This window comes from Haliaeetus leucocephalus, unplaced genomic scaffold (assembly GCF_000737465.1).
Source record: "Haliaeetus leucocephalus isolate CR32 unplaced genomic scaffold, Haliaeetus_leucocephalus-4.0 Scaffold207, whole genome shotgun sequence".
Classification (NCBI taxonomy): domain Eukaryota; kingdom Metazoa; phylum Chordata; class Aves; order Accipitriformes; family Accipitridae; genus Haliaeetus; species Haliaeetus leucocephalus.
In genome coordinates, this window is record NW_010972643.1 from 747,330 (window position 1) to 759,178 (window position 11,849).

At 39.0% G+C, this 11,849-nt stretch overlaps 1 protein-coding gene across 2 annotated transcripts in view; it reads right to left on the bottom strand.

The window, feature by feature from the left end:
- DST (dystonin) overlaps positions 1-11,849 on the bottom strand; it is a 306,520-nt gene that overhangs the window by 202,325 nt on the left and 92,346 nt on the right. For both annotated transcript variants that reach the window (XM_010566374.1, XM_010566375.1), the window contains one exon: positions 7,942-8,003. In XM_010566374.1, the coding sequence (XP_010564676.1) occupies positions 7,942-8,003 (62 nt within the window). The remainder of the gene's footprint in view (positions 1-7,941; positions 8,004-11,849) is intronic.

Consider the following 11,849-nt stretch of genomic DNA (forward strand, 5'->3'; position numbering starts at 1 on the left):
CTGCCTGTCTGCAGCCTGCCTCCGTGCCTCCAACACAAATGCCTTTAATGACTGCCAGCTCTCCTGCATTCCTCCCTCTCCTGGATTACTTCCCCAGGAGACCCTTCCTATTGCTTTCCCCAGTTCTGCTGCTTAGAAGTTCATTGTCCTCTTCTTACTTCCCAATTCTCTCTTTGCTTTGAAAGGTGAGCCTGGGATTTTGCAACCACTTTCTGTTAAGCTACCTTCCCTTTTTAAAATTTTGAAGTAGTCCCTCCCGATCAGTCCAGACCTAAATAACTAGCAGCTTTGTGAGCAACCTTCTGAACCTGACAGGCTGAAGGTCTCCCTGGCTGGGACCTCTCTCACAAGACGCGTGTCCACACCAGAGGCAGCCACGCCAACTCCTGCAGCAGGCAGGGAACAGAACAGCAAGTGTGCCCTCACCTAGTTTGTACACCCCATGGGGATGAGCTGAGCTGTGCCACAAAAATGCCTCTTTCTTGCATAGGCTACTGAGGGCACCTTTGTTAGGTGTTCAAATGCAGACCTCCACATCTGCTACTCCTGTCAGTTATGAGGAGAAATGATTTTCCCTGTTGCTACACAGTCCTGTCCTTCTGATGCTAGTTAGTGACCAAAAATTTACCGCTGACTTCCTTGTTCCAGTTCAACGCCTTGAATCAACAGCAACCATGGTCACCTTTTGTTCCATTTTATCTTTGGCCAGAGACACGCCACAGTGTTTCGGTTATACAGTGCACCCAGTTTTCTTCACCCTTCATGCTTCCAACTTGCCCTCACCTTTCCAGACCCGTACTATGTACTACCAAACATAACTTATCAGGGATGAGTTGTTTAAAGTATGCCAATGTAATGCTAATAACATCAAACTCAACCAATAAATCTGGCTTTCACAGCTTAAAACTACAGGGATACACTAACTCTGACCAAAGGCAATACACTCTACACCTGCCCAAAGCAGGTAAAATATAAGGTTGGTAGATACGACATTACTGCGATTAAAGTCAAGGTACTCTAGGTAGAGAAGGATTTTAAACATTATGTTACTATCTTTAAATTTCCCTGTTCAAAGCACCATAAATGCCTTTAACAGGTAACACATGCTTCTTTATAGGAAAAACATGTTTTTTCTGATGCCTTCTTAGGTCCTCATACAGTCACACATCTACGTTACCTGAGGGCAAGCCTAGCTTTCCAAATTATATGAAATACTGCTGTAGAACAAAACATTTAGGTAATGTTTACGACTGAATGTTTGAAGTTGCTCACTGGCTAGAGTCCACATACTGGGACACATACTACTCCCACTGAAGCCAATTGCACAGTTACACTGGCCCCATGGGAGCTAGATCAAGCCACAGTATTTCTAAACTTATATATAAATGATTATTAAATACAGATACATCAAAAGTATATAGATAAAAAATAATTCCATGCATAATTTAACAATTAATTAAAAAGACAACACTTAATTGCAAATGGTAGAATTTTATCTCTTGCTATCTCTAAGGCATAAATGATATTAAATAAAATTTATGCTGAGACCTAATTGCAAACAATGAACCCACAAAACCAGAATGAATTAATATATTAATATATTAGTCTATCGTAGGAAACATATTGATTCTAGTGGTTCTATTTCATCACAGAGTAATCTCATAATAGACTTAATTCTCCTTATACTCATTCTTTCATACATGAGAACCTACATAAAACAATTAAAAAACCCCACAATAAAAGGGATCATAAAAGCATACAATCAACTGGTTCAATAGTGCTGCATGCCATAAAAATATCGATGCGCTCAAGCTATCGTATATTTCATGTATATTTAATTTACTGGTTTCAATCATTCTCTTTCCTGCTGCCAGGTAGTCATGAAGTCTGAACGCATAAAAGAGGATCAAATAAACTTGAAATCTGTGGCACAGTTTTTATTGACTTGGATTTATTTATTTATTTATTTGCTCGCAGAGAGATTTTTGTGATGCAGTTTATTATTAGCCTTTAAAACCTTGTATAATTTCCACTTCTTTTTCAGCTTTAGCTTCTGGCATTCTGTCACTACTTTTCCTCACATCTCCTGGTTACTGTCCTCCCTCATCTAAACTTTGATTAAACACCGAAAAAGTCCTGAGCTTACTTGCCAATCTGCTTTGCAAACAGCTCTAGATAATACTAAGCAGATGAAAGATGTTGTGCGGTTTACCTCCAAGTGGAAGATTTTTGAAAAATTTGTACACAATGCAATGTGAATAAACTATAATTGTGCATATTTTCAGGGATAATAACAAAATCAAATACTTCATTACACCATTCACTGATTATCATCTTCAGGAGTTATTTTTCTTTATTTTTCAGAACGAGCATATCTCAAAGAAAAAAATACTTCAAGACCTTTTAGAATAGTCCTGAACACACAACAGCAAAAATATTAGGAGAAAAGCCGAAACATTCCTTTGTCTACCAAGCAGACAATAAGCCTTGCTGAACAATTGAAAAACAAAATAGAGGGGGAAATACTAATGCTTCAGCTACACCCAATGCCCAAAGCAAGCTGTGTGCAGTGTTGGAAGTGGGATTTTACAGGATTTGCTCCCAACACAGTTTGCAGCAGCTGTCAGAATTAACTAGGAGAAATACACAGAAGACCCATTTAGATGCACTAGCAGAGCAAGCAATCTTTGTCTTATTTTCCTTAACACAGGGGAAAGAAACCCCCAAACCATGTTTCTTCCAAGTATGTTTCAAAAATGAAAGATGTTAGATTGAGACTTATTTTTTAAAGTCACTACTGTTAGACTAACACCAGGTGCCTCATCCCTTAAAATAAATATAAATGTAGAGTAAAAAGTGTTCATTTCTAAAGAGGAGGTGGGGAATTTTAAGTGACAGATTAACTGCATGGCTAAAAAGAAGATAGTTCAGAGTAGTGCTATCTAAAAGGATAACCACTAGTGTCAGTAAAGTGCCAACTTTCAGCAAGGGAATAACTGCGCTGTATCAGGAACAGTCCCTCCACCATTAAAAGCATACCTGAACATTTCACGAACCAATCGACCTAAGTGACCATTTGCAAGCCATGCGCTGCCTGAAGGATATACAGAAATCAATAACTTCAGGTTTCTATTCTGAATTATTCATTCAGTCTTTGCATAACAAAAAGCTGCACGCTCTCTCTCTCAAATGCACTACCACTGCAAACATGGAGCTTTAAAACAATAGTTTTAAAAGCATTTTGTCCTGCTACCTATAAAAGCCTTGTTGCTCATAAGACCTTTAAAAGTAACTTTTGGAGCAACTAATGACTATGCAGGGATGCTGCCCATTGTTCCCATCACCAGAGTGTTTCTCCCGAGGTCTGGCCAGTCAAGGGTCCCAAGCCAACCCGTGCTGTGGGGGACACGGGGCTGCGGGGCTCCCTGCCAGTGCCATGGGCATGACACCCCAAGGTCCCATATCGCTGCTAGAAGATTAGTTAAAAGGCTCTCTACAACATTTTCTTCCATGAAAAAGAAACATTTTCCCTTGGAGGGAAGATACGTGGGTGTTCACCATATTTTCCCTTCCGAGCACTCATCTAGCCAGTCTGTGGTGGTTGCCTTGCCTTTAGTCCTATTTACTGTACATCCTAATTTCTCATAAAGAAACTTCAAGTATTTAAAAATATCCCATTTCATCTGTCAAGACTAAGTCTGGCACTACAAAAATATTTTTTAAATTGGTTTGAGAAAGGAACTGAACAACATTGAAGAATTTGTCTGCTTTTACTCCTTTTTCATCAGCAGCTTTTTTTTATTTTCCAACTTTATCTCATCCTCCCCCTGTATTTCACACTTCTCTCATTCTTTTCTTAGGTTTTGGGGGTTGGGATTCAAAGGGATGTCAGGAAGAATTTCTGGGCTTTCGTGGAAATGGGATTTCTCTTTGGATGCTTTAGGACCATGCAAACACTACACTAGAATGAAACCCTTTTGTTCCACAAATTTACCAGTACTTGTTATGTCAAGGATTACTTACTGCTGTAGCAAGTACTAGAATTTAACATCCTATTTTGATAGCAGTAAAGTGAAACAGTTGCTGGAAGCAAAGGCAGGTTTAGAGAAGTTAAGAGAAGAGAGATCTCTACCCCACTGCCATGCTACGCTGGCATGTGAATTTCTCCCTGGAAACTCGTACCACAGCAGCAGGCGAGTGTAAAGTCTCATATCTCACCTCTCCAGCGTAAGTCAACAAGAAGTAAAAGATAACGTTTAAACTGGAGCCTCACCATCAGACATTAAACAGTAGCCTTAGCAAGTGCAATGCTCTACCCAGTCCTCAGAAAATCTATTATCAATTCAGAAGAAAAACTTCAGCATTTAAAAAATGTAGTGACAGTCCACTTGATCTTAAACTGTGGAATTCAAAGAGAACTTAGACAGCTGAATTTTGCAAATAACACATCATGTACCTGTCTCTAAAACTATGTGTCTCAAGATAATTTGCAGGAAATATTTCTGCAATGACTATGTTTCTAGTTTAGCAAAGTACACAAATACATGCTTAACTAGTCAACTGAACTGACAAAGGACCAATCTTACACACTATTTTATATACTACACACTTACACACTTTGAATCCAGTGCAACTAAAGATGGGCAACAGAAGGCAGAAGGGTAAATATTTCTCAGCCACCTTGTTGTTTGTGGTTACTCAGCGAACCCCGTAAGTATAGAATTTAATTAGAAGAATGACAGTAGGCTTCCATGCCATTCCCCAACAAATTATGGTAACCCATAAAAGCATCATGCTGCTGACCTAGAAAAAACTCTTTTGAATATACTGCTATAAAGGGATAAAAGGCTGGTACTTTCCCAAGGACTGCAGCAGAATAGGAGATTAATTAAAATGAGCAAGGAAAGAACTAAACAAGCAGGGACAAAGCAAAGAGAGACAAGAAGAGAAAAGAAACACAGAAAAAAACAGAAAATTAAAAAAGGAACACGGGACAGAGAAAAGAAAGAGAGGAAAGAGAAAGTAAAGAACAAATATAGGATGGAAAAAAAGATGAAAGAAAAATGCAATCCATCCCTGGTGCCCATAGCAGGGTCCTGTCCACATGCACGGTCTGGTGTTTTCCATGATCCCTCGTAATTTCCATGATCACCTTCATCCTTTCTGCTTCTTGTTGAACCCTACACAGTGACAAAGCACATTGACCTCCTTTTTCAGTCAGCAGAGCGAAAACACTTCCAGGATGCAATCCATCTCCCCCTAAGGTAGATGCCTTGGGGGCAGACATCTAGAAAGGTCTGTTCTCTCTGCTACCTAAAAGAGTAGTTTGGTAACTAGCTCAGATAAAGCTGTTTAGATGCTTGAAATAAGCTGCTTCCCACCTTTTTTTTGTCTGCAACAAGCTATTGACAGTGAATAGGCAAATACAAGTTGCATGTATTTTGTATTAAATCCAAGGTAGCTGAAAACTAGGACTGAAGTTCAACTTAATGCACAGACCAGAACAGGTCTAGTGACTCTGCTAGAAATGCACTCATTTACAGTGCTACTTTTTCTACATTCCCTCCATTATATAGTATTTTCTAAATATGCCCTTGTGTCTTGAGAGAGCATTTGAAGGATTGATTTTAATTTCCATGCAAGTCACTGTTCTAGAAACAGTGCTCTAAGAACAGAAATCTGACAACTGTATCACCAACTGCTTTCAAAACTGAGTATTTCCAAAAGATAAAGTGGAGTTGCTACATAAATTCCAAGTTAATGGAAGAGCTATAGTCAAACTGTATTTGTGTAAGTTATCGATCCTTAACTTGAATTCTAAAGTGAGCAATCTGAGATAAAAAAATCAAGGCCAGCAGCACACACACACACATCTATATATCTATCTGTATCTACCTATACAAACACTCACACTGAGAACTATTTGAAGATGAAGGCCTAAAGCCATTGACCTTGGCAAGCAAGTCAAAAGGATTTAGTGTGAACTCTTTACCCCAATTTCCTTACAGGTTTAGAGCCTAAATCTTTTTCAAGCTACTCCCAAGAAGCTGACAGTATAGCAACAATGACTGGGCATGTTTTAGAAGTGTGTAAAATAATGGTGTATAGAAATATAATTTTCAATACACTGCTATTCTGTAAAAACAGGCATCATTTTTAACTTGTATTAAAGGATTGCTCTCCAAAAAGCTTCAGATAGGCTTTTCCACATCCCACAGAAAATTAAAACTGCATCTTTAATACATAAAAAGATTAATAGCCTCTACAAACATGGTAACAATTACACTCAGTCAGAAGAAGAAATGCCTGATGGTTAATTTGGAGATTGCATTTTGCTGCCAGCGTACTGGCAATCTTCCTGTATGGTGGTTTTGGGTTTTTTTTGTTTAAATCTAATTTGTCTGAAATACTGGACAATGGATACATTTCTTACATTATAAATATGAGGTAAAAATCCAGAAAGGGAAGGCTGTAGGTCTGCAGCCTCTTGTCTTTTCTCATTAGCAAGTAGAAGACTTCTGCAAGGACATGGGTCCACTCAGGTATTTCAGGATTACAGTGAGGAGGCGTCTGCATAGAAGGGGTCTTTGGAGCAGCTGTTTCTACACAGCATGATTCCTTTGGGTCTAGCAAATCCACAAAGGAAAGCCTATTGGTATGAGCAGTATTAAAACCTGTTCTGCAACTCACCCGGCCCACAGAAAGGTTATGTGCTGCACAGACGCTTATGTCAGGACCACTCCTGATGGCTCAGTCATGGTGGGAAGGACCAAAAGACCACTCTGGAAGAGAGGTCTCTTGCTAAAGACAAAATTGGGACCAACTTCACATCCAGGCCTGGTAAGGTCCCTACATCACACCATTTCCAAGAGCTACATAGGTTTCAAATTTTTAAAAGAGGTGAAACTAGAATTCTACATCTTCTAAAGGTTTGACGAGCCAAAAAAAAAAAAAAAAAAAAAAAGTTGATTTTAAACTTCCCTGAAGAAATTATGTTCTGCTTCAGTGTCCAGTATTTCTCAAATACCCACAAGAGCAGCTATAAGAAGTAGAGAGATAATTATGTTGTCCCCTAAAAAAAAGTATTTTTCTCTAAATATGAATACAAGCAGATCTTTCCAACAGTGTCTGAGCATTATACTCATTAATTAAATCTCAACTGGCTGTTTGCAAATACATTTTTATTTAATGTGACTTTTACATGAATTCAACCTCTGGGAGGCAAAAAAAAAAAAAAAAATAAATCAAGCAAGCTATGTTAAGTAATTATACAATCTGTTTCTCCAGAGAAATATCTGGGCTAGACAGTTGGCGCTGAAACAGCAGATTAAATTTAGAACTGAAGGGCCATGCAGTGAAGGTGAACTCACGGCTTTTAGTTCTCTGTTGACTAAAAGCTGTACATGTTGTTAAAATGATGTGCTCTGTCCCTGAGGCAAAGTTCACTTCTATTCAAAAGAAAGATATTGAAAAGTAACTTTTGTCCCTAGAAAGCCTCTATTTCTAATCCATGAGCAGCATACTGATGCCACGGGATGATCTAGAGCTCTCCTTCTCAAGGTCATTTCTCTGTCCTCAACACAGTACTTAAAAAATTTAAATTTTTTTTTTTTTTTTTCATTTCCCTTAGCTATGGTACTACAGCCATGGCACTAATGCCAGAAAAGTGTCAAGCTTTGCAGAAAGAAATCATATCCCTTATACTTTGACTCACTTTAATTTCAAATCCAAGTATTCAAATAGATCACCTTGGGATATCACACAGCAGCATTTCAACTCCCCCATGACTCCTCAAAGACAAAGTACATGCATAAATCTCACAATTTAAGATCTTCCTTACTATGTGTAACACAGCTGCATCCTGAAATCAAACATTTAGTAAAAGACACAATCACTGCTGTAGTAATCAGTCATCCAGACATCACAGAAATATGAACTGACCTTCATGAGATGCTGATTTATCCATTTTGTGAAGGTCTTCTTTTGTACTTTGTCCCGCTCATCTGGAAGTAAAGAGGAAAAAGCAAAGGGTTTAACAGCTCTACAAATGATGCAGAAGTTGTTTTGGTTTTGTTTTTTCTTTTTTTTTTTTTTTTATGGAGAGCTTTATAAAATTAGCATTCTAATAAACTTTAAAAACAGAATAGCCTGTAAAAGCTCTGAAATGTCTAATCAACATAATAACAAGCAAATGTTTTTGCAGTCCAACACAGCATGTCATAAAAAAGTTTCTTGAGCAGGAGCTCCAGGTGAGTTCCTCCAGGGCGACAGCCCTGCTGGTACGACAGCAGCACTACTAACAAAAATATAACTTCCTCGGAGAAGTCGACTGTTCCTTAAAATGTGCTAAAAAGGTCAAGGCTAACTTTTAAGAGCTATAAATACTACTTATAGCCCCCAAAATCCAATTAATTATTAAAGTATTTAGCAATTGAAAATCTCTTACTATATGAAAGTTAGCTTTTTTAATCACAATACTTTCTGACTAGAATATCCCCCTTGTTCCAATGTGCAAGGAAGAGCTACAGCTTCAGTCAAAGGACTCTCTTTCTTTTAATCCTCTATAAACAGGGATGTCCACTAACTCAGATATGGGACCCGGCCACTGCCAGCAGTTTGCTCCCTGGCATGGGAGTTAGCATCAATGATCACCCACAAAATATTGAGAAGAAACAATAAAAGCAATAGACTCAGGGTAAGAAAGTATCCCACTTATGAATGGGAAGTATATACATGTATTCCACTGAGCCAGGTTAGAGGAGCACTAACTGCCAGTCCAGCGCACGAGTTCAGTTATCTCCACAAACCTACGTACGGTCACTAGCCAGTACAACTGCTACAGAGCCCATTCACAGTCTCAGAGCTCCCCAGAGCAGGACTTGCGGTGCATTAGGACTAGGACCATCTGTGCAAGCCTAAAATGGCAAGATCCCTTAAAACCCTGTACAACAAAACTGCAGCTGTTTCATTGACTCAGGCTCTTTGTAGTGTGGCTGAGAATGAGCAATGAGATCAGGCAGCAAAACAAGACCCCTTCTGCAGCTACTGCCATTATTAGAAGATTGAATCAGATCCTGTATTTTACGTTAAAAAAAATACTGTTGTCAGATTGGTCAAAGTTAACTTAAGTAAGAAAAAAAAAGAAAAAAATAATCTCAGAAGATCCATATTCATGGACTTTCAAGCCTCTGGTGTGATACTGAGGTCTTTCAAAACGGCATCAGATCATACAAGAGTCCATTCTGGGCCAAACTGAGCACCGAATGCTGTTCCTAACAGTAGTGAGAAATGAGTATTTGGGAACGAATGCAAAAATTACAAGCAAAAGCCTGTGAAGCCTTTGTATACTCCTCCCTTATGTGACTCACAGACTTTCTACATGCTTATACATATCATTGCATTTAAGAGTCATAGATGTATTTTTTCCCTGTTATTTTTTCCAATCCTTTTTTAACACACCTATAAATTCTGCAGCCACAGTTCACTACAATAATGAGTTCTTCAGGTAGTATACACATACTGTATATATGTACATTCCTCTCTGTACAGAATAGCTGCTGTTCCCTAAATGCCTTTTCCATGCCACTCAAGACATTCCAAGCTTCTGGCATATGCTTTTTCCACACTTTGCAGCTCCACACTCTCTTATTCTAGTTGAGGACACACAAAAAAGGAGTAAGAGACAAACTAAAGAGCAAAGCTGCACTACTGGAGAGAAAAAAAAATCTGGCAGGTTAAGAAAACCTTTTGTTATGTACACATTTCCCTATAGCCTTCATCTAGCAAGACAGCATTTCTGACATCAGTTATTTATCCTAATTAGGTAGAAGCTCTGGTTTGGTAGATGTGCAGAACAGAAAAATCTCAGAAATAAAATAAATCCAGAAATACTTTCACTTGTAACCAGTCCATTATGGGTAGCTGTTTTAAAAGGAACACAAGTTTTCCCAACTGCAGAATTTAATATTCCAGCCCACAAGCATAAAATGTGTCTTTTTTCCTAAGGTAACCTCTGCTAGTTTTGACTAACTACCACAAAAATTTACACTTAGGGAAATGTTAACTGCGATGACAGTAAAAAAAAAAAAGTTAAAAAAAATCTACTTCCTTGTATCTTGTTAGAACATGCAATCACTATTAATTGCAACCCTATTTTCAATTAAAATGCTAACATACATGAAAGAAGTGATGCTTAGTACCCCTATTCCTTTTATATATGCATATATTACACAAACACTCTCAGGAAAACTCTGTACCTGACATACACAATGTGTAACAAGGAGGAAAGCTGTCACCTGTCATGTTGTGAAAAACACCAGTATTAAAAAACAAAAAACCAAAAACGAAACCCAAAACACCACAACTGTGATTTTTAATCAAAATCCCCAAATACTTCCAGAAAAGCAAATGAATACTAGGAGGAAAACACAGTGCAACAGTATTCAGTCTGCTCCAGCTCGGATACCAAATCAACCCCCCCTAGATGAAGCAGAAAACAGGCAGTTGACTACGAAAGAAACAGACTAAGGAAGGAAATCCACTGAAAGCCTCTTGAGAGAGGGTTCCCCCCGAGAAAGTTCTGCTCTGTCCCGAAGGCAGACCTGCCACCCTGCCAGCCCAGCGCCGGGCTGTGGTACTGACCCACGCAGCACATTACTTCCACCAGCTTTGCGCTCCAGCCCTTTTCATCTTCAACAAACGGTCTCATTCCTTCCTTCCAAACTTCAGAGTTTCTTTTCTTTGCAGGGAAAGGAGAGCCAAGGAGTAACCAGGGCTTGTCCTAGCTGACAGAAAGTAGTAACTCCCCTTTTTTAAAAAAACAGGAGCAAACAGCCCATCTGCAGTCACAGCAAGCAAAGCTGCAGGCCCTCTGGATTTAACTCACAATAAGAAGTAAATTAAGCATCTATGTTTGGGGGTTTTTAACTTTTAGGTGCTTTAATATACATTTGAGTACAAATGTTGAGCTTTTCAAACCAGGAAGTCTATTTTTTTTTAACTCTACCAGCAGTGAGTAGCAAGGAAAGAGCATCACCGTGAAACGAGCAGCAGCAGTGCTGTTTAAACCAATGTAATTTAAGAATGCAGTTGAGGCAGGAGCTGCAGAAAGAAAACACATCTTACTAGATCATCACAATAAACCCTCAATAGTTAATTAATCAACTTGAGCTTCTCTGCTTTTACCTGTTATTGCAGACATTATTCTGATATATCAGACATATAAATGTAAAGTCTCTTATGTTTTATGTGCCTGGACAGTACCTCAATAAAATGTCTCCAGTCTTAATAGACTGATGCCTACTTTATGAACCTACGCTACAACACAGCAGCATCTAAAGAGACTCCAGATTAGAAAATCTGGACTTAAAAATAGTTGCCGCAACTAAGGTATCTCACTGCATGTTCTTGTCATTCCTCAATCCTAAGGACAAATTCAGGTGCCAAATCCTTCTAACACTGATGCCCCCTTCCACAAATCCCTATCGCTTCCATGGATCATAGTGTCTGCACTTCTAGAGAAGACAGGCTTACTACCAGGCTTACACCAACAGCAACATGTGGCACTGATGACTCGTCAATGCTCTCCTGGGGAGAATCATAGAATCATTTAGGTTGGAAAAGACCTCAAGATCATCGAGTCCAGCCATAAAACTAACACGATCAAGCCCGCCACTAAACCATGTCCTTAAGTGCCACATCTACACGCCTTTTAAATACCTCCAGGGATGGTGACTCAACCACTTGCCTGGGCAGCCTGTTCCAATGCCTGACAACCCTCTCAGTAAAGAAATTTTTTCTAATATCCAGTCTAACCCCCCCCCCCCCCCCGCACCTTCTCACCCCTTCTC